This window comes from Podarcis gaigeae, assembly GCF_964106915.1.
Source record: "Podarcis gaigeae genome assembly, chromosome: 9".
Classification (NCBI taxonomy): Eukaryota; Metazoa; Chordata; class Lepidosauria; order Squamata; family Lacertidae; genus Podarcis; species Podarcis gaigeae.
In genome coordinates this window covers 66,298,750-66,325,194 of record NC_139685.1, presented here as the reverse complement: position 1 = coordinate 66,325,194, position 26,445 = coordinate 66,298,750, and the positions used below count along the sequence as shown (strand labels likewise).

General features: G+C 41.1%; 1 protein-coding gene across 1 annotated transcript; it reads left to right on the top strand.

Moving 5' to 3' along the window:
• The first annotated feature begins 1,119 nt into the window (after positions 1-1,119).
• On the top strand, positions 1,120-26,445 carry CDS1 (CDP-diacylglycerol synthase 1). Its single transcript, XM_083757234.1, has 13 exons — positions 1,120-2,361; positions 10,545-10,672; positions 11,105-11,201; positions 11,746-11,843; positions 12,260-12,399; positions 14,682-14,740; positions 16,601-16,683; positions 17,943-18,030; positions 18,861-18,929; positions 20,723-20,875; positions 21,591-21,710; positions 21,993-22,096; positions 22,992-26,445. Exons 1-13 carry the CDS (start codon positions 2,299-2,301, stop codon positions 23,119-23,121), a joined length of 1,332 nt encoding a protein of 443 aa, XP_083613360.1. The 5' UTR covers positions 1,120-2,298; the 3' UTR covers positions 23,122-26,445.

Sequence of the window (26,445 nt, the reverse complement as noted above, 5' to 3'; positions counted from 1 at the left end):
AGAGTCCGGGACCCGAGAGTTGAGTCCGGGGAAGAGCCCACCCGTCGGCTGGAGCGCTGTGATGGGCTCTTCCGCTGCAGGCAGCTCTGCGCCGCGAGTTCAGGGGTGACCGAGCCAGCAGGACGCTGAGGCGGCTGGCTGGCTCCGCCTTCCTGCGCGCCTGAGACTGGGCAACCTGGGGAGGGGGGGTGCCGGACAGATCTGTGCACCCCAGCTCTATGTGGGGCTACCTTTGAAGGTGACCCGGAAACTACAACTAATCCAGAATGCGGCAGCTAGACTGGTGACTGGGAGCGGCCGCCGAGACCACATAACACCGGTCTTGAAAGACCTACATTGGCTCCCAGTACGTTTCCGAGCACAATTCAAAAATGTTGGTGCTGACCTTTAAAGCTCTAAACGGCCTCAGTCCAGTATATCTGAAGGAGCGTCTCCACCCCCATCGTTCTACCTGGACACTGAGGTCCAGTGCTGAGAGCCTTCTGGCGGTTCCCTCACTGCGAGAAGCCAAATTACATGGAACCAGACAGAGGGCCTTCTCGGTAGTGGCACCTGCCCCGTGGAACACCCTCCCACTAGATGTCAAAGAGAACTATAACTACCATACTTTTAGAAGACATCTGAAGGCAGCCCTGCTTAGGGAAGCTTTTAATGTTTAATAGGTTATTGTATTTTAGTGTTTTGTTGGAAGCCGCCCAGAGTGGCTGGGGAAACAGGAGGATGGGCGGGGTATAAATAAATAATAATAATAATAATAATTATTAAGACAGCCCTGACCAACATAGAATTGTAGAGTTGGAAGAGATCCCCAAGGGTCATCTAGTCCAGCCCTCCCCACAATGTAGGAATGCTGGAACGTATTTACCTTTACCTCACACACACGTATCCCCCCCCCCCAAAAAAAAACCACAACAAAGGAGCTCGGGACTCGAACCGGCGATTCTCCCTCCTACTCATTCCTGCCAACATTCCTCTATGGGGAACTCCCGCTCCCCCTCCCGGCTCGCCTACGCAACTGCAAGCGGCGTCGCTTCCCTCTCTCTCCCGCGCGCCCGCCTCTGCAGGATTCAGTTCCTACGAGGGGGAGGGAGGGAGATAGAGGGGGGCGGGGCCGAACGCATCACCCCAGGGGGCGTGGCCCGGGCGCCGCGCGACGGGCAAGAACGGCCGGCCAGGCGCGAGGAGAAAGGGGCTGCTGAGGGAGCGAGCGAGCGAACGTCCGTCCTTGCCCCTCTCTCTCCCGTTGAGGAGTCGCTCTCTTGCGCGCGGCTGTTTTGTGTGTGTGTGTTTGTGTGGCGGCGGCTCGCGCGGCAGTAGCAACGCTGCGGCGCCGCCTGTCGCGGGTGGCGCTGTGGGTCGGAGGGAGGCAGGCGCTAAAGGGGTCTCATAGGGGGCTCCGCTGTGGTCCCCCCCTCACCTTCCCCGTTCTTCCAGGGGGTGTGTGGGCAGAGAGGTTAGGCGGGAGAAGCGAGCGAGCGGGTGACAGGGGTGGGGGGTGGTGGCGTTAGATCCCTTGGGTGCCCTCTGTAGTTGGTCCTGAGGGGAAGGGGAGATCTCCCCCCCCAAAAAAAACCACACTCGAAAGGGTTTTCAGGGGGGCCTTTGTGATTTTTATATTATTATTTTTATGTGGGGCCGAGCAGCGCCTTTTTTGGGCGGGAGTCTTAATTTTGGGTTGCGCATAACGCCCCCCCCCCATCATTTAAGTCTTCTGAGGAACAGAGCTGAGATTTATTTCGGGGAGCGGGGATTAGACAAGACACCTTATGTGTGTGTATGAGTCTCTGGAGTAAGAGACCCCCTCCCCACCTGCTTGTTTTATTTTATTTTATTTGAGGGAGGGTCCCCCAATACTTTGCCTAGGATAAAAGCAAATCTTATCTAGGAGCCCATTTATTTGGGGAGAGAGGGGGCGGGACGCGTAGCCAAAGAAGAACTTTTGACAGAGATCTTTTTGAAGGGCATCTGTTTTTTGGGGGGTCCCTGCTATAAGTAGCATCATGGAAAACTCCTGAGGGACCTGCAGGTCCCTTCTGTTTCGCAGAGTCTAGAGAGAGAGACTTCTGGTCTGTGTCTTACTTCTTTTGCAGTGGGGAGCTGATTTTGGGGTTGTTTCCCCCCCAGTTCTCTGGTTTCTTGCAAGGAGCTAGCTGGGATGTAGGAGGGTTCCAGAGGCCTAGGCTTTTGCAGTTAAAGCCTGTGATTCTCCCCATTATTATAAGGTAGGCTTGCCCCCTGCACACACACACATTCTACTTCCTGCTCCTGCTGCTGTTTTATTGACCTCACACCAGGGAAATGTCGGAGCTGAGGAAGAGAGGAGCTGGTGGAGATCATGAAACTGCAAACCTAATTGACAAGGTAAGGTTGAATGGGCCTCTTTTTCGTTTTACCTGTTTCCAGGTATGGGGACATGGAAGGTGTGAGCCCTGTCATTTTCCGAGGAGGATCCTTCGCATACCATTTCCTCCCAGCAGATTCCACCACCCTTTCTGCTTGGGGTATGATGTAAGCAGTTCTTGTTCCCCACGGAGGATTAAGATTTGAAAGAGAGATGCTTCTTTGCTGTCTCCTCTTTCACTCGGTTATCATTTCACCTCTGGGGATATGCTTGAGTAATGAAATTTGGGGCAGGTGTTTGCTTTCTTCACCTCTCTCTTAGGAAGTCACTCTTCCGTGTCAGTGACACTTGACTGTCCTTTATACTGCGGTGAAGGTGTGGGAAAATGAAAGTCATTCTCCCTTCCCCACACCTCTGCATTTTTAACATGTTCATTACTTAACAAGGTTGAGAGTATTCAAGGTGAATTGGTAAAGCTTAAAAATGTGGATATTGTGCACCGTTCCAGTTCTGCGGTAAGAGGCCGTTCTCTCTACCTGCAGTTTGCACTCTGTGCAGAAGGTTGTTCTTTGCATCACTCCTCCCCTTGTTCTACGTTTTCACTAGCTATAGGATGTAAACAGCCGGTTCACTAATACATTGACCCTGTGCATTGGAAGGAAGTAAAAAATAAACTGCTGAATTTGTTCTTGTTAGCTTGTTTCGACACCCATGTCAGGTTATATATTTATGGTTTTCTAACTGACAGACATTTGACTCTGGGCTCAGATATAATATTTCAAGAGGAGAAGCTGTTGTTGTTCGCTAAGAAACAACAACCCCCCCTTTCATGGATATCTGTGCATTGGTTTTGTGCCTATTAGCCTTAGGCAGAGGGGTTGAAACAATGCATTAGCAGTTGTTTCTGCCTTACGTAAACTGTATGTGATTTTAAATACTGAAACGTAGGCTTTTAGAAGTAAGTGTCATTCCTATGACTGAATATTAAAGCTGACACTATATAAAGCATAATAGAGGCATCTTAATGAAATAATGATGCCAAGATTTTAATTATGTCTAGACTGTGTATGTATGCTTTGCCAAAAAATGCACCATTCTTTTAGTGCTAGGAAAGAAATGGAAATGGGTGAGCCCAGTTTTTTTTTTACCTTTTAAATTCTAGCAGAACTTGGAAATGAAAGCTAGTTGTATTGTAGTAGTGTTGTCAGTAAACTCAATTGTTTTAGGGTGCTGAATATACCTGAGCGAGCAAGCCAGTTTTTCAAACTTTCTAACTTCAGGAAGTGATGGAATAAAGAGAGAGAGAGAGAGAGAAAAATGGATCCTGTTTTCAAGCTCATAAACTTAAAACAGAAGGCATACAAGAGAAGGGGACTGGAGGGAAAAGGTAGAATAAGATCACTTCTTCAAAGATGAAACAAAATTGTATCAGTCAAGCTGATCTTCCCATATTGGGCTGATCTTCCCTGTTCTTGTTTGAATAGCAGTTGCTTGCTCTTCTTCCTTTGGCTGAAGGATGAGGCTTTCCCCTTGCTTTTTTTCTACATCTCCAGGGCAACGGACAGTTGGAGCAGTATGTTCTTTCAGGGGGTGGGGTGGGGGGAATACAGGTTCCCTGTAGCTGTTCTGTTTCTGGCCAGTGAATGGGGCCAAGATGGTCTGCTCCTTGCCATAATGATCTTCTTGGGATGCGTAGGGAGCAGCTTCCTCATGGCTCTTGGTCTCATACCTGATGACAGAAGGCAGAGTATCCTGCCTTTCAGCTCTACAGTCCCAGGTCCATGGGGCAGGGGTGGTGCTGGAGAGAAGTAGCAGTGACTATACTCTCTCGAATTTTGTATTATGCCATGCCTGTCATGGCAGCCATTTTCTGACCACTGCCTGCACCACTTTTTGACTGCTGGTCAAAAAAGGTTGGCGACCCCTGTTTGACGTTACCCACCACTCTCCAACACAAGACCCTTCATCTATCATAAACAAAACCTTACGGTAATTGTGTGTTAACTTTATTGTAAACTTGTTTGCATGTACGCCTGATGTTGGAAAGAGCACACTGCATCCTTCATTGGCACCATAATCTCTGTAACACTGGGCTGGCAATCCCTGATCCTTTGGTGCATCTCCTGTTGCCTCGTGTGCAGTGCCTTTTTTTTTAATGGAGTATTCAGTCATGTGAATCTTGACCTGCAATCTGAAGTGGTATAGCCAAGCTAACAAGCTAATAGGCTTGCCATCAAATCTGCTGCTTGAGATAACTAGACATGTTGAGTAACTGCAGTAAACTGGCCAGCCTCTTTATTACTGCATTTTTGCCATCTTCTATGAACTAAGTGAGAATCTTGTATGCTTATTTGTGTTCATGAAGGGGATGCTAATTTCTCCTAGTTCAAACGCCTGTTGAAAGTTGTTCTGTAGAGTCTCCCAACCTTCAAGAATTGATTCTTGGAGTAGTTTTAAAAATAACAAAAAAATATACCGGTAGCATGAGTTAGAAGGAGCATGAGCTTCTGTCCTTTGCTCCTGCCTTTGGGTAGGGTTGTGAAAAACACGCTGTTAGTGCACTTTAAAACCCTGGGTTTCTTCCTGTGGGCTTTCACCACCACAGGCAAGGATAACGACATTAAAAATCAATCAAAAGCATCCAGGGGAAATCCCGACATGTAACCAATGCAATCATCACTCTTAATGTTTTAAAGTCTATGAGCACCACAGGCACTTTTGACGTGTGGCAGAAGAAGAAAAGGAGCTGTGGGTGCCCTAGTGGCTGGGGAAACCCAGTGATAAGCTCTTCTAAGTACAAATTTTACCTCCACATCTGACACTGTCACAATTTTAGAGTTGAGCAGCAACACTTAGCTTTTTCATTCTGTTGAGATGTCATTTGTTAGCTGCTTGCTCACAAGGGATTCCTAGTGGAAGGGATTTCCTGGAAGGGAATTCCTGGTGGAAACCCAGCCAGATGGGCAGGTTATAAATAATAAATTATTATTATTAAATTATTATAGTGGAAGCTGCCAACCTTGTTGTCATCAGAGGCTCCTCTGACAATGGTCTGGTTTCTCCCCGCTTCTCTTTATTGCTGCCACTTAAAGGTCCCCCTGAGGGGCTCACAAGGGTGAGCTACCTGCTAAGACCTCTGTTGAGTGAGGGTAGCTTTGCCCAGGCCAGGGGCTTCTGGCCACCAGGGGTAGGGGTAGGCGTGGGGGATATGGAGGAATGTAGCCTTGGTGTGTCAGGTGGGCCAGTACTCTCTCTGAATTGAAAAGCATGCCCTGTATCTGAGCATGTGCAGAGTGCCTTCCCCCAGAATTACTATGCAGTCGCAGCCAGCCCCCACCCCAGCAGAGTAGGGCAAGGGACTATGAAGATCTGGGTCAGGGCTGTTCCCTTCTGTTGTGCTGACTTGGGGAGAGAGATACTGACAGTGGGGAGAGTTGTGCTGACAGTGGGAAGAGAGATACTGTGAGCATTTAGGTTGCAGCAGCTGGGACCATTCACCCTGATCCATTTTCAGTTGGAGTTGCTAGCTGTCCCCCCCCCCCCCAATTATTGGACTACAGCTAAGAGCTGTTCTACAGTGGAATGGAGTCCTTCAGAAGGTGGTGGACTCGCCTTCATTGGAGGGTTTTGAGCAGAGGTTTGATGGCCGTCTGTCATGGATGATGAGATTCCTGCATTGCAGGGGGTTGTACTAGATGACCCGCAGGGTCCCTTCCAACTCTACAATTCTACGAAATGCTCTGGTGTAGTTGTGGCTCTAGAGATCCTAGAGGGTAATGTATGTTTTTAAACCGCATGTTGTAATGTTTGATCTAATTACAAAAACAAATTTGTGACCAATCCTGTGAGCCTGGGAAGGAGAAATTTGCAGCTGAGCAGTTATAACAGCATGGCAGTAGCAAACAATGTTGTCCTGGGCAGTCATATGTTTTCCTGGACAGTGACCATTGCTACTGTTTGATGATGCTTGCAGTTGTAGCAGGTGCTTTGCAAGCAAAGTTTTGCTGGGCTACTGGGTTTGCCCTTGACTGCTAGGAATCCCTTGTTTAATGAGCAAGCAGCTAGCAAATGACATCGCAACAGAATAGAAAAGCTAAGTGTTGCTACCCAACTCTAAAATTGTGACAGTGTTAGATGTGGAGGTACAATTTGTTCTTAGAAGGGCTTACCATTCCAGTTTGTGTGAAGGAAAGACAAAGGAAATATTTACTTGCTACTTATTATAATCCATTGGAGTCGCTTGCTTTATTTTGTATAAATAAGTTATCTTAAACCCATGAGCCTGGCAGTGTGCAGCTCTTCAAATTCTTGGAAGCAGTAGGGCTGGGAGTTAAATCTGGAGCTTTAGTCAAACAACATGCCCTCTGCCCCTGATCAGTGACTCTTTTAATCATCTTCAGACTAACTGTTAAAGGCCTGGTTATAAAGTTTTTGCCTGGTGCCTAAATATATAAAATGATGGTACCAGGTGAGCCTGCCTTGGGAGAGTGTTCCACGAACAGTGGCAGCTTATGGAGAAGCAATGAGACATAAAATAAGGCAGCCCTCCCCAAACTATTGCCCTCCACATGTCTTGGACTCCACCTTCCATCAGGTTGTGACACAAGTGAGGGAAAGGCGAAGGGGCTGAGAACAGCAGAGGCAAGGAAAATGGTGGCACAGCACAAAAACAGGGCCGCACACTTAAAAGGCTCCTAACATATTATTTTGCATTCTGCCACATACTACACTGCAGGGTGCCACAGCATCAGGCACAAGTGAGCAAAATATACCATGCTACAAGTGCCTTCTCTGCAGGGTAAGAAATCCAGATGACTCATGCAAGTAAGCCATACTGCATGGAAAGCTTATACTAATAATACTAAGAATTTATACAGCGCACATGGAGTGACATGCAACATTATGTGAGGTGATTTTCACTTCCTCCCCTTCCCCCTGCAGTCCGTTCCACTCACAGATGGCTACAGTTGGCTGTCACCCTTAGTGTTTGAAGCATTTCACATGTATATCAATATGCATTCATCAGTCATTTTATTTGTATGCTACCTTTCCATATAGCAGCCCTTTAAAATAGGTTAGTGTTAGCTGCATGTTGCAGTTGAGGACTTGAGGTGATAAAGAATAGTAGTTTGCTACCTAGTCTACCTAGTGAGTTTGTGCCTAAGGTGAGTTTTGAGCCAGGGACTTCCTGGCTCGTACTACTAGGAACTGTACTACTACCAGATTTCTCTATAAAAATGAAAAGTGCCTCATAGTTTTCTAAACTTCTAAGTGGAATATGAATTTGATCTTAAGCATAAAACTAGTCTGTTTACTGAAGTTTCATAGTTTAGTTTTGTACAGGAAATTTTGCAGCTAAAATAAGTAATAGTGTATGATTATGATGTGTTCTGGGAACAGATTATTGGCCATAATGTGCCCAAGCTTTTTGTACTGATTTATGTTAAACCAAGAATGGGAAAATGGACCAAAATGGTTAAAATACTCATGCAGTCAATTATTTTGGCAGACATTTGAACCCTTTCATGCTTAAAATTGCTTTAGAAGTATTACTTTGCACTCTGTTTCTTTCTTTCTTTTTAATAGCCTTAGCATACTTTTTAATAGTACTCCACTGGCTGTTGAAGGAGCACCTTATGTCCTTAAACCAGGCAAAGGCAAACTCGGCCCTCCAGATGTTTTGGGACTACAACTCCTATCATCCCTAGCTAACAGGACCAGTGGTCAGGGATGATGGGAGTTGTAGTCCCAAAACATCTGGAGGGCTGAGTTTGCCTATGTCTGCCTTAAACCTTCCAGCTTTCTAGAATTATCAAAGTCATGCTTTCCTTATTTGTAAACCTAGCTGAACTCACTGAGACTTCACTTTGAGTAAATATTCATAGCATTGGGCTGTATGACAGCTAACTGCACTTGAGAAGGGCATAACTAGATCCATGGAATAAATTAGGAAGTTACTTAGATGTGACACCCTTTAAATTCTAACAGATGTATTATGGTGTAAGCTTAAGTGGACTATATTTCAGTTGAAATATATGAACATTTCATGAAGTGGGCTCTAGTTCTTATGTAACAATATATTTGTTAGTCTTGAAGGAGCCACAGCAAGACTCTTTGTTCTACAGGCTACCCCTCTGGAATAAGTAAATACTTGGAACTTTAAACTAGGGCAGTTGCTTTCAGAATCTAAACTTCCAATCTCTGGCTTTGTGATGCATCTGGAAGCTAGAGGTATGCTGTGGTACAAGGAAAAAAAATAGAAGCAAACAGTTAAGATAGCAACAGCATTGTGACCTCAAAAAATTCAGTCTAAAATAATCAAGCAGAAGCTCAAACTAAAAGTTCTCATTCAGGGTGGATGGAACATTCTGACTTAAAATTGCCAGGGTTTCAGTTCTTCACTTTTCTTATTTTGGGGACTATAAAGACTTAACCTCCATTCTGGAAAAGCTTAAATGGGTAACTACTATGTAGTAGGACTGGGAATTGGTCTTTTCCTGCAGAGATTGACAATTCATAAAATGTCTCATTCTTTTTCATGGAAAGGTATCTACCCTGTGGAAGTAGAGAATAATTGTAGTAATGTGAGAAAGGTATTCTTTTTTTAAAAAAATGCCAGGCTAGAAACATAAACATAAACATTTAGTTTAGTACAAGTCTATACTGAAAATAGGAGAAGAAAATACAGTGGAACCTCGGGTTACATACGCTTCCGGTTACATACGCTTCAGGTTACAGACTCCGCTAACCCAGAAATAGTTCTTCAGGTTAAGAACTTTGCTTCAGGATGAGAACAGAAATCATGCTCCGGCGGCATGGCAGCAGCAGGAGGCCCCATTAGCTAAAGTGGTGCTTCAGGTTAAGAACAGTTTCAGGTTAAGTACGGACCTCCGGAACAAATTAAGTACTTAACCCGAGGTACCACTGTACTGCCCATTTTCTTGTTAAGAAGAAAAACCTCTCCTCTCCCTTAACTGTTTTATTTTACAACAAATTTCTTTCAGCTGATAACTATCCTTAAAATCTTGTGATTGCTATTAAACTCCTCCCAGCAGATTTGGGTTTCCTCTCTTGCTTTTTTTTTAGCTGACACTACTGTAAGTCTTTCAGAATGACTATTCATACTGTGCTCTGATCGGCAGTCGTAAGATACAGTGTTCATGCATAATGAAATTAATTCCTATTTATCTTTGATAAATGATACGGCAGTAAATGTAGAAAGAGCCAAGGATGGAAAACATCTCACATTCTTAGGCACCAGCATCAAATTTATTGGTGTCCAGTCAAGAACATTTTCCCCACCCCTGTGAAGTATGAGTACAGGTATAATTTCTATCCTGTCTTTTATTTTACAGCTTTTGAATTAAAGTAACCTACCTACAAAATAAAAAGAGTCAAAATAGGAAAGGAGGGCATGGATTATTTTGACCATAAATTGTTAATACAAATATACTGGACTGCTGAGTATGATGCATGCCTCAAAAAAGCTGACCAAAATGTTCTCTCATTTCTTTTCTGTATTCTCACGTTGATACCTTGTCAGCTCAAATAAGAATAGAGAGTAAGGTAAAGGTAAAGGGACCCCTGACCATTAGGTCCAGTCGTGGCCGACTCTGGGGTTGCGACGCTCATCTCGCTTTACTGGCCAGCATGACTAAGCCGCTTCTGGCGAACCAGAGCAGTGCACAGAAACGCCGTTTAAATTCTGCCATAGCAGAAAGTATTTATCTACTTGCACTTTGACGTGCTTTCGAACTGCTAGGTTGGCAGGAGCAGGGACCGAGCAACGGGACCTCACCCCGTCGTGGGGATTCGAACTGCCGACCTTCTGATCAGCAAGTCCTAGGCTCTGTGGTTTAACCCACAGAATAGGGAGTACAATTTGTTAAATCTATTGTTGTGTGGAAGGTGTTGACTTCTTCCAGTGTTTAAGCATATTGAGTTTCCATATTTTTTTTAAAAAAGAGCTTTCTTATTTGTTTTTGAAAAGCTGTATCTGTAAAGATAATTTTGTTCACAATGTTGAAAATTTCTAGCATTTCACTTAACATGAAATCATGCTTTGCCACTGATTTCAAATAATGGAATAATAATAAATTATAATAAATTTCTATATTACAGTACGTTGAATGTTGAAACAATATGCTGCTGTATGTGTGTTCTTAGCTTCTTAAGCGCATTTGCATCATGTGCTTTGTTTTAGGATGTAGATGGAGAAGATAGATTTGCGGAGCTAGACCTCAGGACCGATTCAGACATTCCTGAAGTTGTTCCACCAACAGACCGCACTCCAGAAATTTTTAAGAAGGCCCTTTCTGGCTTGTCTTCCAGGTATGGAAAAATAAAACTGAAAATATTACTGTAAAATAAATTAAGCAGATTGTATGCAAGCTAAAGCTTTGTTCTTGGAATTAGTTGCTTGGAGATGCATTAAGGGAGCCATTTGAATGGGACAATTATTCTAAAAAATGGTCTATTGTTTTTATCTCATTATCTCTTCCTAGTGTTATGAGTTTATAGGTGCCAGACTTATTGAACCTCATTGAACCTAGTGGGACTTATTTCTAATTAAAAAGATTACATTGTCAGTGGTGTTCTGACCTGGACATTGAATTTGGTTTCAAACATGAAAAAGTTACATTAGACTCATCAGTATTCCTTTGCTCAGTTGCTGAGTATTAGTGTAGCTTAATACTTAATTTTGTTTCTCTTGTTATGAAGTGGCAGGTAGTTGTAACATTATGGATTTTTTTTCTTTTGCAGATGGAAGAATTGGTGGATTCGTGGGATTTTAACTTTAGCCATGATTGCAGCTTTTTCGCTGATTATTTACATGGGATCATTTATGCTGATGCTGCTTGTAAGTTTCTTGAACTGTTAAAATTTATTTGCGTTGTTTTTGCATAAATGAAACCAATTTGTTAATCACTTCAGCCTGCCTTTTCTCAATTTGTCCGTTGTGAAACCAGTCTAATTGAGTAGCATAGCCATATAGACTGAAAATCTCCTTTGCTTTTATAATCCAGCACTACTTGAGGTTTCAATTAAGATGTAGAAGCTAGAAACCTGTAGTTGAAATCTGAAATGCCAAGTGAATTCCTGTATCTCTCTGTTCGTCCCCATTTGGAGCAATATTGAACATAGGCCTTTGTACACAATGTAATGTGCGTTGAGAGTTTCCCTTGATGTTGTATGAACCAGGAAGCCTGTGCACTGAATTTCTGGAGTGCCTATGAGCCTGCTAAAGGCATCTATGAAATTAGCTATGCCATATCAAAATACTTTGACTCACCTAAGATTAGCTTCCGGTTCCAGTTATCTAGGAACACCAGCATATGATTATGATGCATTTCTATCCTGTATTAAAATTTGGAATCGCATTCATCCTTTTACCTTAATTTCAGGTCATGAGCATACAAGTAAAGTGTTTCCATGAAATCATCACTATAGGTTACAGAGTCTATCGTTCTTATGAGTTGCCATGGTTTCGAACACTGAGCTGGTAAGTAATTTCGGTTCTAGCTGTTTCCAGCCTTTCCCCATTACATCCATGGGGATGACTTTTAGTGGAAGCACAGGCTGAGGATTTACTGACTGCTTGTAACTGCTGGCTTTGTGGTGCTTCACTTCTGTACTTGAATTAAAATAAGTGAGACATCAAATGCTTCAATAATGGACACAGTTAAAAGAAATGTAACAATTTAAAATGATTACTTTTTGGTATCCCCTGCAAAATACCCCTCCAAATCGTGTTGTATCTGCTTGCTTCGACGAGCCTCCATTGGACTCCTAAGTATGCAAAATGTTAAAGTTTTCTTACTTTGATATTTTCATCTTTAAAGATATAGAACGGTATGAAGAGAGAAAAAAGGGGGCTCCCTTCTTAGAAAGTATCTCAAGTTGCTTTATATGTTGCAGGTATTTCTTGCTGTGTGTGAACTACTTCTTTTATGGAGAGACTGTAGCAGATTACTTTGCCACATTTGTTCAAAGAAGAGAGCAACTTCAGTTCCTAATTCGCTATCACCGGTTTATATCTTTTACACTTTATCTGGCAGGTAACTTGGTCCAACTTGTTACTTGCCATTGCAGTTATTTACTACTTGATGTCAGATTCCAGTGTTCTCCATTTCTGTGCTAATAGACAAAGAGAGAGCGTGCACAGAAATTACAGAATTAACTATATGCAACCTTTGAAAACCACACTCATGGGTTGCAGTAAACACTGAGTAACTTGGTAAAGGCATTTTGGCAGTCATCTCCCATGTCATAGCTCCAGAATTATTTTTAATGAATAGCTTCAGTGTTGGATAAGTTTGGGAATGGGCATTCTTGCATAGAATCTGGAATGGCTTGATCTTGATTTGATCCTGCAAGGCACTTAACATTGTTAAGCAAGAATGCATAATTAGTATCACTTAACAGCTAATTGTATTGCAACTCTTAAGCAATCCAAAGTGTGTATTCTTGCTTTGAAAATATAATATGCGTTGGTGGGCCATGAAAATTCTAGGTCAAGACTTTCCAACATGCTTTCCAGATGCTGCAGACTACAGCTCCATCAGTCCCAGTCATGTGGCCCTTGTATAGGAAGCTGTGGGCTGTTTTCGTTTTTTATTGGTAGATTATACAATAACGAGGCTGGGCCATACTTTATGTAAACCAAATAACACTTCCAGAAAATCCTCTAGATGTTGCCATCCAGGGAAAGGATTTTCACAACTGTGAAACAATTACTGAGGCTGCACTTTTGTGCCCTCTTTCTTTTAAAACCTAGATGTAGATGAGATTATCAAGGGAGTGGTGCTGCCTAATCTAATAATTTGTTGTAACACACACCATACCAATGATTGTCTCATTGGTATTGCATTTTTAATAAAGGCAGGCACCAGACTGAGTACATGTGACATGCCCAAATTTTGAAATTTGTGCTTAGAAGTTACCAGCCATCTTTTTCGCTTTTGTGAAATAACCTTGCATCAGTGTTCCTTGAAAGCTATTGAGTATGAAAAATGCTCTGTTGGATGCAGACCTTATTATATACAACAATAACTTGGGGCAGGGTAGATTTTAGTTATGGTTCACATTTTAATGTGAACTTTCTTAATTGGTACGTCCCAAAACAGTATAAAAAGCAAAACACAGCTATTGTTCAAAACTCACAGTTCTCTGAATTTTGTCTTTCGGTTCTCCAAACAAAAAAAAGTACACCAAATATGCTATTAGAGAAATGTGTGCATAAAAATGGATGTATTAGTGAAATAACATACAAGAACACATTATATTAGGGGAAATAAAGATTTATTTTAAAAATTACAAATTGATGCAGAGATATGGCAAACTGAATTTAAGATTTGAAAAATAAGAAACTGAAATTGGCCCATCCTTAGTAAGAAGCCTCACACCCTGCTTGTGTGCAGGAAGTCAGATTTGTAATGATGCATAATACATACACGTTCTTTGGGTAGTACTCACAATTATTGGGGCATGTTCCTATGAGAACCCTGCCAGGCTTCCTCTCTACACTGCTTTTTAAGAGAGCATTGAAGGTACTCCTATCCATTAGGCATTTGGCAGTTGGAACATTCAGCTCCTAGGGTGATTTTTCAGGCTTTTAGCTGTTCATACTGTCTTTGTTGGAAGGTTCATGTTGAGTTTTAAGTGTCTTGGGGCTTCTGTTGAAAGGTAGTCTATAAATCTTAGGGTTATAAATCAGTCATTAAAGACTCATCTGCAATTATAATTTTAAATATTTGGCCTCTGAGTACAAAAACTATGCTTACAGTTGAAATGAACAGTGGGAGCCTTGGAAACTGAGTCCTCGCCATCAGTTTCCTTACAATACAGTGGTGCCTCTAGTTGCGTTCTGCTCTTGTTGCGGACTTTCAGCTTACGAACGCAGGAAACCTGGAAGTGTTTACTTCCGGGTTCACCATGCGTGCATGCGCAGAAGCGATATGCACACTTCGCACATGCGCAGAAGCGCTCGATCGTGCCTCACACATGCGTGGAAGAGGCGGTCTAGTTGTGGACTTTTCGGGGTGCGAACGGCACCCCAAAATGGATTAAGTCCGCAACTAGAGGTACCACTGTACCTGTATATAAGAATCTGGACAATCTTGTTCAGTGTACTGCTTAAATTGGCCCTATAATCAGGAGGTACAATGGAAACAATTTTAATCTCTAAAGAAAACAGTAGTATTTACAGTTATAGTATCGAGGTTAAGACTGATACAATTGAAAACCGAAGTGGAGGGGGCAAGCCCAACAATGCAACTGGCTAGCTTCTGTTTACTGAAAGGCTGGAAAACATGTACCTGCTTTCTGTTTTTTTGCATAGGTTTCTGTTTGTTTGTACTGAGCTTGGTGAAGAGGCACTATCGCCTGCAATTTTACATGGTGCGTATCTATCCTTCAGCTGCTAAATTTGTTGTCAAAATAATTATCAGTATTAAATCACTTGCTTTTGAAGTTTAATGTCCAAAATAGATTTTAAAGCCTTATGAATAAAAGTTATTAACCTGCACTGTTAATACAAATCTGGATTTGAGATATGGAAGACCTTTGTCAATGACTGTGTTGACATGTTTGGGCTAAATCACAGTTTCGTGTGATAAGCAGAGACCAGAATGTGCCCAATGCAGCTTTGGGCTCTCACTCTTCACCTTTCCCCATTCCCATTTCTCACCCCACATGACTGGGAGGAATTTGAAAGATTTCACTTCCAGAACAACAAGCTGGTTGACATAACCTGTGGTTAACTGAAAGCAAACCAGCTTCTGAAATGATGGTTTGAAGTAACCATAGTTATATATTAACCATGTTCTGGCTCCAGAAGACAAAGCTAGCTGTGGTTAACCAAAAGCAGCAGTAGAAGTTTGTGAATTCCCTCTTCCCAGTTGTGTGGGAATAGGACAGGGTGCATACACAAGTTTTTGTTTTGCTTAGGCTCATTTCAGATTGTGCACATGGCCTAGTGGGGTTGAAACCAGCTCAACGTGTAATAATTATGGGTTCTTTGTTGAAGACTATTGCTATAAGGTTTAATTCAATCTGCCAATATAGACTAACTACACTTTGGGAAAAGTGAATTTGTTATTTTCTATACCAATCATCCAGCAAAACTGTTGGGGTATTCAAAATCTTCAGCATGAACATAAAGAAAATTGTTTGAAATTTAAATGCACATTAAACCTTTAACATTTATGTTCTCACCTCTGCCTAAATTAACAGTAAGAAACCAAGAATTATTTTAAAATTATTGACTTACCTCAAGGCTGTCAGTATTTTGCATTTTTCTGTGGCTGCACTTCAATCCAACATGTGTTTTTGAATGCCTCTACATAGTACTGCTTTGTGGAATGGTTGCAGATGTGCTTTCAGTTGTCTTGAGTGATAAAAACACAAAAGTGTAGATCTACAAAAGTGTGCACTAGTACTTTGTGCATAGTCAAATATGTACAGTACAAACGTATATACAGCTAAAACAACTCTTCATCACAGATCAGAACAAGAGACTTTAGAAGTTTGGAAATGTATAGCATCCATGCTGAATGTAAATGTAAATTGAGAGTATCTACTTAGCACACACAAAAAGCACACATCATAGTACACATATGCAAGTGTCAGAATAGTCATATGGAGAATATTAATCAGTGGGATTCATATTTGAACCAGACATTAACATCTAGTCCCTAGTAGCCTACCAATTATTAGCTACATTTGAAATGGTAATTTAATTGTATGAAACCTCTCCAGAGTTGCCACATGACAAATCACAATTTGTTTGTAACAAGGGATTCTTCTTCTTTAGTACGTCTGCAGGTAGTGTAGTTTTGATCCTTTGTGTTCATCAATAACTTGTAGGAACTAACTTCTGTCTGGACAATTTTCCATCATTATATTGCATGCCATCACCATAACTTTGCCACTAACATCTTTATTGTTCTAATTCTAAATTGTCTTATATGTATATGCAGACTATCCTATTACTTTCCACCTTCGTTCTTCCTCATTCCCATTAAGATACATGGTTAAAAGTATTTTAACTCCCAAATGGAAAAATTATAGGAGTTTTAATAGAAATCTCCTTTTATGTCTTGTCTTCAAAATTAATACAATTAGATTGTGATACTGTTTGTGTACACCTCTAATTTCTTAGAATGTCTGTGCAATTCCTTCAGCTAAACTACCATTTTTATTTAGATGTATTGATCTGTTGTAGTGTCACTAACTGTTGTGTTATTGCACTGTTAACAGTTCGCATGGACTCATGTCACTTTGCTGATCATTGTAACACAATCCCATCTTGTCATCCAAAATCTGTTTGAAGGCATGATCTGGTAAGGGGACAGTAATTCTTGAAAATCTATACATATGTCTCAATTGTTTAAATAGTATGTTTCTAGAGTCTTGTAATTGTTTTCTCTTTCACAAGTTTGTCTGCAGATATTCCATGGGGCCTTGTCTAGGCCTTAAAATATCTGGAATAAACAATAAAATAATCATGGTTAAAATTCAATTCAAAATTGAAACCTTCACCCTCTGAGTAGTCTTAAAATATTGGTCAACATCATTGTAATCTAATTTTTAACTAGCATTAAGGACTGCTGAATGTAGGTCATAGAAAATAAGTGCCAGTTCTAAATACATTGTCTTGGAGGTATTGTGGGTAACTGCAAAACTTTCTTCCAGAGCCTTTAGGATTATGATGAAAGGCTAGAATTAACTATAAGAAGTATGGATGGGTATACCTCAAGAAGTCATACAAATATCTCAGTGAATTTCATTAGCTTTATGGTTAAATCCTGAGTAAATTGCATTGCTGGCAAGGAGTGAGATTGCCCTGTGTTCAGGAAAAGCTTCCCTCTTCCTTACAAATGGGCAGGGACCACGATCCAAACGATTCTGACACTAGTTCTGTGAACTAAAGGGGACTTCTGGTTGTTCAACAGCAACCTTCCAAGCTCTGTGGCAAACTGCTTATGAAACTGAGGGAATTTGTGATATGGAATGAGTGTCAGCAGTTTAAAGAATGATGTTCAACTTTTCTGCCGGTTAGCACGAGCCTTTGAATGAATTCAGGCAGTTAGTTGATTCCCACTCTGTTTTCCTGTTGTCTAGCAGTTGCCAATGACTGAAGTGGAAAGCGGGTCTTCTATTGCAAGAAGAGACCCAAACATAAATTATGAATCTAATTATTTGTGGTGAGGGGGTGTTGCTGATGCATAGCCAGAATTTATTTTAACTTACAGGAAGTGTTTGTCTCTTTAAGCATGTGCTTTGTATCCATCTCTTTTCCAGACATATTTCTGATTCATTTTTTCTGATTCATTTCATAACTTTCAAAGTGTTTAGCATATATTTACAGCGTACAGAATTTCCTCATATTGTAGAGCCATCTCAAAGTGATCATTCTGTAAACATTTGCATTTAAATTATTATTATTATTATTATTATTTTATTTAAAAAGTATACTCTTGCTGTCCTATGAATTTGCCCTTGCAAGTTGACCAGGATTTTTTTTCAAAGTTACTGTTCTTCATAATAATACCTCTGGGTTGACTCTAAACTATAAAACTTTTTTCTTTTTACTGCTCAGGTTTCTTGTTCCTATCTCAAGTGTTGTTTGCAATGATATTGCTGCTTATATCTTTGGATTCTTCTTTGGGAGAACTCCATTAATTAAGGTACAAAATTTGGTTCAGTAAATAATCAAATAACTTTTTATAGGTTTGGCTCATGTTTGGCTTCTATTTACTGCAGTAAATTTACTATTTACTGCAGAATGTGGCATATGCTGATTGTGCATTTCATCAACACATTATGGCTATTTTGGAAGGGATTGTTCTATCCAGTAACTAGGCTAACTATAATTTTGACCAATTTTACAATATTGCTTGCTAGTTGTACTCTCAGATTCTTCCCATTCTTCTTATGTACACATACAGATTGCTTTCTTTGTTATATTCTTTGCTATTTTTTATACTTGAATGTTTTGTTAACTTGTCAGAGGACCTCTTACTGTTAGAGGGGAAAAATTAGGACTATTGATGGGTCTACAGTGTTGGCTTTTGTTGGTGATCAGAGTGCATTAGTTGTATTTCTGGCACTCTTAACCTCGGATTTTGATTTCTGAGAAAACATGATTCTAGTCCCCAGTTGCATTAGCAGTCATCTTATAGACACATTTAATCTGCATTAGCAATTTACAGGCTCCTATTTGAATGTGTCTTTGAAGTCACTGCTGCCCTTAGACACAATCCCACTACCTTATTTGAAAAATAATTGAAAACGGAGGTGTACATTTGTAAAGGGTGAGCATTCTTACCTGTTATAATATACACATATCTACACATACCACTCTAGAAATAGTACAGCACTTGAAAGATGGCTGGAACATGAACTGATTATACTAGATCTAAACAGTATTTAAGTTCTGCTTATGTCATGTGTGTGTGTTTTGCTTGGACAGAAATGCACAAATTGTTGTAACTTCTTCATTTCTCTCTCCGATTAGCTGTCTCCCAAAAAGACCTGGGAAGGCTTCATTGGCGGTTTCTTTAGCACAGTTGTGTTTGGATTCCTTGTAAGTGGATGTGCCCTTCTCATACTAATGTGGTGTTGTTCATTGCATTTGATTTGAAGCTGGCGTGAAATGCTCTGAAATGTGGCCCGTCTGTTGAAGCTTTCAAGCGTCAGGCCCTTGACAAGTTAAGGCTTGGAATACCACTTTGTGTCTAGAAGTTGTGGATGGCAGGCTGACTTGTGATTGTAATCACAATTGCAGACAGCTTTCTTTGCTGCAGCAGAAGAGAGCTGGTTGAGTGACAGCATGTCATGTGACTATGCTACCTTCCCTAGCCACCTGGGTGGACATATCTTCATTTGGTTCCTGTATAGACCACCCTTCAATATAAGAATCGTTGGGTGGTATATGAGGACAGTAGTTCTAAAATCACAGAGCAGTACTCATAAGTCAGCGAAGTCCAGCATTTCGCAATAAAGCATCGATATACAAAACATTGCTAAATTGTATGCATTTTACAATACAGGGTATTATGCTTATCGGCCATAATGGTCCTCAAAATTATTCACCCTATTAAAACGTGATTTACAGGCTGCCGATGCTGCCTTTGCAGCGACTGATCTTCAATACCAGGATTCTAATTGGTTTCTACAAGTATTACGAAGCGCCACACTCTCATGCTTTAAAGACAGTAGCAACAGAGTGTGATGCTGGAGAGAACACCTGTCCCCCAGAGTCTTTTCCCCAGTTGAGTAGCTGTTCCTGCTGCTGATGGGGGTGGGGAAACTGGTTTGGTGTGGAGTAAAATTCTTTTGCTCCTCCTTGGAAGAAGGGACAGCCTTGGAAAAGGGGGTGATCTTGCCTGATTGCATAAATTGGAGCAACACCCATCTGGATGTGAAACCTTGAAAGAGCGACTGCTGCTGGGTTTGCCTTCTGTCCTAACAGCAGGCAGGACTTTCTTATCCTTTGTCTTGACTAGGGCAGAATGCACTTTTAAGATAATCATTTACCTGGCACTGAAAAGACATCATGTTTGGCACCAGATAAACTTTTCTGGGGAGGTCATTCCACATAAAGGATGCCACAGGCGAGAAAACACTGTATTCAGTCACCAGCTGCCTGACTTCAGATGGTGGGTAGGGCCTCAGGAGAAGAATGGAGATCTACACATCACCTGGAGTGGCATGGGAACAACCATTCCAACAGTAGCCTCATTTCTGCAGAAAACATTTCAAACGTGCCTTAGGTACACAATGGGAGGAATCAACCATTTTTTCTTGGTGGAGGTAGATATCCTTCTCTGGGATTGTTCTTCCCATTCATTCCAGAAGGTAGGACTTGTTTATATCAGGCTGTTGCTCTGCTCTGCTTGGGAGGGAGGGAGCACCCTTCCCTTTTTTTCAGACTGGAGATGAACTTGGGCAGAACTCCTTTCCTTTGGTTTTCTTTTCTGTGTCTTACTAGTTCTTCCCCTCAGTTTTGAAGCTGTCCAAAGTGGGAGGGGGGCCTCTCTCCCATTCAGAGCATAGCAAAAGCTTGATTTGCCTAAACAAGCGGTTCTCAACCTGTGGGTCCCCAGATGTTGTTGGACTACAACTCCCATCATCCCTGAGCTCTGGTCTTGCTAGCTAGGGGTGATGGGAGTTGTAGTTCAACAGCATTTGGGGAGAAAGGCTGGGACCTAAACCTTGCCTTTTGGATTGAATGGGAGAAGCAACCCAGAGGGAGGCTATCCTCCTACAATGAGCCCACCACAGGTAAGACCAGTGCTCCTTTTTCTTGTATTAAAGAAGTCCAAGATGCCCTCAACTTGTCACAAAGATCTTATGGATGCCTACTGTGCTTTTCAGGTTGCCACCCTTCTGGCTCAATATCAGTATTTTGTATGCCCCGTGGAATACAACAGTGAAATCAACAGATTTGACACAGAGTGTGAACCGTCAGAACTATTCCAGTTACAAAAGTACTCCATACCACCTTTGCTTCAGGTTGTGCTGGGAAGGGTAAGTAAAGCAAAATCTTTAAGACAAAGCTGAATCTTTCAAAGTTGGCATTCTGAAGGAAATGCTTTTTTAAAAGCCCAATTCTCTCTCCCTTCTTCCTTTTGAGTAAGTTAAATAGCAGCTGCGTGAGGAGGAGGAAACAAATATCCTTGAGTTGCCTGAAGTGACTCCTGCTTTGTGCTGCTGCTGTGTAGAAATAGGCAGGCCAGGCCAATCCACCTGCCTTCTTCTAATCATTCATTGTCTTCCAGAAGGAAATGGCACCATGTGGTTTGCTCTATACCCACTTTGTGCCTCTCTGCAGAAGATGGCAGCCAGGGAAAGCTCCCCCATGTATCTAGACCTAAGGCTGTTTCCCCAACAACCTTTTTCTGATGTCCCTTGCCAATCCATAACTAGGGAAGAGGGAGAGGGAGAAATTAATTTTAAGAAAAGAAGAAAATGAGAGGGAGGCTTTAATTAAAGTGTACAGACCTCTATGGAACCTTGCTTGAACCCCGACCTCACGCTGGTCTGAGAAGGCTGGATACTCTTCTTTCACTGATGAGGTCAAGATGAAGAAGAGGTAAAACTGGTCTGGTTTCTTGAGTAAGGTGCCCATCCTTCTAAGCATTTAATGCTCCAGGTTGTCCTTAAGGGGGGTCTGTGGATATGGAGAAAACTTAAGTTTCTTATAAGGAAAATAAGGAAAATTAATGACCATAATTTCTTGTAGGAAACAGTGAATTTGTGCCCGTTCCAGATGCACAGCATTGCTTTGTCAACATTTGCATCCTTAATTGGACCATTCGGAGGCTTCTTTGCAAGTGGATTCAAAAGGGCTTTCAAAATCAAGGTGTGTATGAATCTGGACGTATGAGTCTTCTCTGTACCGAGACTTCTGTGTCCCTTTTGTAAGTACACGTAGAAATAGAAATCTGCTGCCCCAGTTACCTAGGGGTACCTTTTTAAATTGAAAACATGTTATGGATTAATTGACTAAATATTGCATCTGTAACTTAAATATAATTGATAAATTGATTTAAAAGCAGTTTAGAAATGTTACATTAAATATATAATTAGTATTAATTAGGACAGCTATCTTCAAACAATAAATTGAATTTCCTTTTTTCTAAAGGATTTTGCTGACACCATTCCTGGCCATGGTGGAATAATGGATCGTTGTGACTGTCAGTATCTGATGTCTACATTTGTTCATGTCTATATCACCAGTTTCATAAGGTATGTTCTCTATTAATAATTCATTGCAGAGAATTGACATGAAGTCATTACATGAGTCTTCATTTCAGATACTACTGTAACCTGCTCTATGTGTTGCTGCCTTTGAAAAGTGCTCAGTCATTTACACTGGCTCATAACAGAAGAGAACTCATTGTCGGGGCTAAGGAAATGGCTCCAAATTGAAGTAATGGATGTAGGTAGCAATGTGAATGGTTGCTTTAACTTAATAGAAGTTTACATTAGATGCATGTCAGGACAGAGTTTCTGGTTGCTTGTCCCAGTACTCTACATTATTCTATGTGTAAAACTTCTCAGAAAGTGCCAGTGGCGATTGGTATCTTCCTTGTTATCTGACATTACTGTTCTGAGTTGCTGGAGACTCGGATGCAAAGGTATAGGTCCATTAATGGGCTTATGCAAGGGGAAAATAATAGGGCCCCAATTCTGTAGTGGTGCAGGGAGCAGCATTTCATATTTCCTCACATGCAGAACTATTTTTTAAAAACAACAACAACAATTTTTATTGTTTTTTAAACAAAAACCAGTACAAAAACCATTAAATACTTATCCTGCTGTACTGCAGAACCAGTTTTTGTGACTGGTATGTTATACACCTAATTTTGTTCTGACATTCTTAAATTTCCCTCCCTATAGTAATTAGTGCTTGGGTGGATGTTCATAATGAGGAAATGTGTCTCTCAGTAGATCTGGTTATTCATGTTGAATTTCTGTGACCTCATTAAGGTGTTTGCATATGTGCTGGTCGGCATGCTTTCGATGCTGTACTGTCCCCAGTAGGGCGAAAATTTCATTTGGATGAGCTCTTTATAAGCAAACATTTGACCACAAGTGGTATTGCAGATTGATACCTTGTCTCCTTCAATTTAATTGCCAGAGGCCCCAATCCCAGCAAGCTCCTGCAACAGCTGTTGGTGCTTCAGCCAGAGCAGCAATTAAATGTCTACAAAACTCTGAAGACGCATCTCATTGAAAAGGGGATTCTTCAGCCATCGCTGAGAGGATAGGCAGACCAAACTCTGGACTACAAAGAGAAGTGCAGCTGGAAATGCAGGTTTTGCTTATATGAGCATGACATGTTGGACCGAAGTCAGACTGTGTGCCTGAAGATATGAATGTTTGTTTACTAAGATTACTGTGAATATCTAGGAGGCCATGCAAGATGTAAGTTCCTTCTAACTGCATGTTTTTGCTGTCTAGTTTAGTTCCTTGGGTTGATGAGACGAGCCTTCTCCCTTGGTTCCCAGCTACAGTTTTTAAAAAAATAACTATTTTTAAACAACGGTGGGCACACTCCTTCTGGAACAAGAATTCAACGGATGATTGGGAGTATGCAGTTCATCAAAATACATTTTAGTGCAATGATATTAATGACTCCAGCTCACTTAATGACACTTTGCCGTGCTGCATTTTAGCTGACAGTATCACTAAACTTTGACCAAATGGCATCTGTTTTATCCTGTTGCATTACTTCCCCAAAATAGGAAAGGGGCCTGTAATGGAGAAACCCTTACAGGAAAAGCGTGCCTGTAAATGGATGCCTGAGGCTGGTTTTGCTTTTAGTTAAAAAGCCTAAGAGGCAGGTGAAAAATAAAAATAAAGGAACGGCTTCTTGTAAAAGGAAAATGTTCTTTGGGAGGGTGGGGCTCTTCCTCATAGCATCCTAAAGACCAGTTTAAAGCACAAAACGCCTACTTGAGTTGCAGGCCTCTTCTCTACCAGCAAACTCTGTCCAGGACTTTGGGGTTGAAATGACTGATTAGTCTCTGGAATGTGCTCATTTGTGCCTCCAATGTTTGGACGTGTTAAATAGAAACTCCCCCTTCCTTTATGGTAAGTGCAATACAAGTGCTAACTCAGCAATATTTAGATCACTTTCGTAACAATGTTAGTTGGAGTTCTATGCTGTGAGATGAATCTAGTGCTTCCACCGCTAATGGAGTCTCAAGGGCGTTTAGTCAGTAACAGAGTTGGAGATTACTTCTTCTTACCCTGTGGGGAAGACCAGCACTTCTGTTGATAGATGTGCTCAATATGATTTGCACTTTTGAGATTCCTTACCGAAGTCTGCATGAAATGTGACATTTCTAATATTCAAGGCATGAGTTGCTTTTTAAATGCTTCTGTGTGGTTTCTTTTTATCATGTGATAATAAAAAATATTTTTAAAGCAAATGAAAGTAATAAACCTAAAGCACACGAATGCCAAAAACATGGTATGGTGAGGAGTGATTAAATAGGGTTTAAGGCATTAGGAGTGTAATCCTCATGGAAGTTTCTTTCTACAGAAGTCTCACTGAAACAAAGGATATTTGCACAACAGCACATCTATTTCCATTCATTTCAGTGAGGCTTGTGCAACAGAACCTTCTGGAGGATTCTACCCTATGAACTTGGTGTGAGTGAGTTTTCTTCTGCTGTGAGCTTTCGAGGTTCCATATTTCTTGCCCTGCTTGGTGCTGCTTGACTAAACTGTATAGTGAAACTCAACACGTGTTATTAACGTCTGACTTCTAGAAAAATGAAATCCGTTTACATCATTGTACTATTTGAGTTCATTGTGTGTTTTGGTTTAGGATGGTATATATCAAATCATTATGACAGGGTGACTGAACAAGCTGGAAACCTTTGATTCTATCAAAATCAATGAAACATCACCAGTAATACCTAAATATTTACAGGCTTCTTCTAAAATTACCTTGGTGGTGCAGGAGTAGCTATTGTGTTTGTCCTTTTGATGCTTCTCCTGTGATAATGTAATTTGAAAATAGCATAGGAAATGCTGGTACTGTGGGAAAAGTTGGCCCACTGGGAACTGGAGCAATAACTTGTGTAAGAAGGATCCGTATTGTAGGTTCCTACCTCTTATTCTGGGGCAGATGCACTAGCACCCATGATGCCGAGATAACATCAGAAGAGGTGTCATGAAGCTGGATTAGATATTTCTTTAAAAGAAACAAAACAATGCAGTGACTTCTGTAGTTGCCATATCTTGAGATCCTAATGGAACTGAGTACTCTGAAGTACCTTGCAAAGAAAGTTTGGCAACTACCTTCTTCCTAACAAGCTGTTGCTCATACATTTGGCATGATGTCTGGACTTCTGGTCATATGGAGTGCCTACATGTGTACAGCTCTGTCTATAGGTATCATTTCAGACACTGGGGTGCACAGCATTCACTGAACGCATGTGGGTAATGTTTATTTGAAAATATAATTACTTTCCACCATCCAGAATTTTTCCCCATCCAGAATTTATTTGTGGATCAATAACTACTTTTAGAGATCTCAGCTTTCAAACTAATCACAACAATGACCCCATGGGGGTGATGGTTAAGCTCTAAAAAGAGAACAAAATGCAGCTTAAAGCTGAAGAAATGGCCTAGACTTTCAAGTTAAGAAGCATCACTAGGAAAATTTGCACTGAAGTCAGTAGTCACTTGTAGGCCTTTGAAATTTGAGACTTAAATATATTTTTTCTTAGGAAATTTTCTGCCTAATTACTTATTTCATCCTGAAGGTGACTCATATAAAAATGTAAAACTTAACTTTAATGTAAAGGTGTAACTTTTGGGTTACTATGGTGTACTTTTTATAGCATTGGTATTGAAATAAGACTGTATTTAAGCCATTGAATGCAGGAGAATAGCTGGATCTGCCAGCTCTGTTTGCACTGTTAAGAAACATGTAGAATGTTCGCTGCTCATTAAAAAGTGAAATGCCTCCTGGTCACTTTGGATGTGCTCTTATCACTTTAGAATCTGATTGTTTTTGTTTAGGACACAGTTGAAAAGGTTCTCCCAGTGTGCTTTTCAGGAACAGCCTAAGTATATTAGCAGAAATGACCAGACATACTCAAGGATGCAAAAACCCATACCCATGGCCATCACGGGATATCTGCAGCAGTGCCAAGTCTGCTTGTTGTCATGTAAACTTAAAATAACTAAAGGTTAAAGCTTGCTGAACTGTACCTGGGACAGTAAATTCTTAATGAGCATAATCTTTTCAGGGAAGGTGAAGATGTCTTGCTGCTTTAGCTTTTAAGGGTTTTGGGTTTTTTTAATTACATGCCGGAACATTTTCTTCAACGATCTGTATTTTATTAGTTCAAGCAAACTGTGTGATCAAAAGGAAACATCCCCCTCCCCTATACTTTTTCATTTGCACTTCTCTTGGGTGAGACACTCTGCCTTGTTTAGCAAAACTTTAGAAAATTGTGTGTATATACTGTAAATGTTGAGCATTCAATACTGTAAATGTGTATTCAAAATGTTTTAGTTGACCATTTTGTAGAGCTGGGATGGGGAAAATAAAGCCCTGATCAAAACCTTGA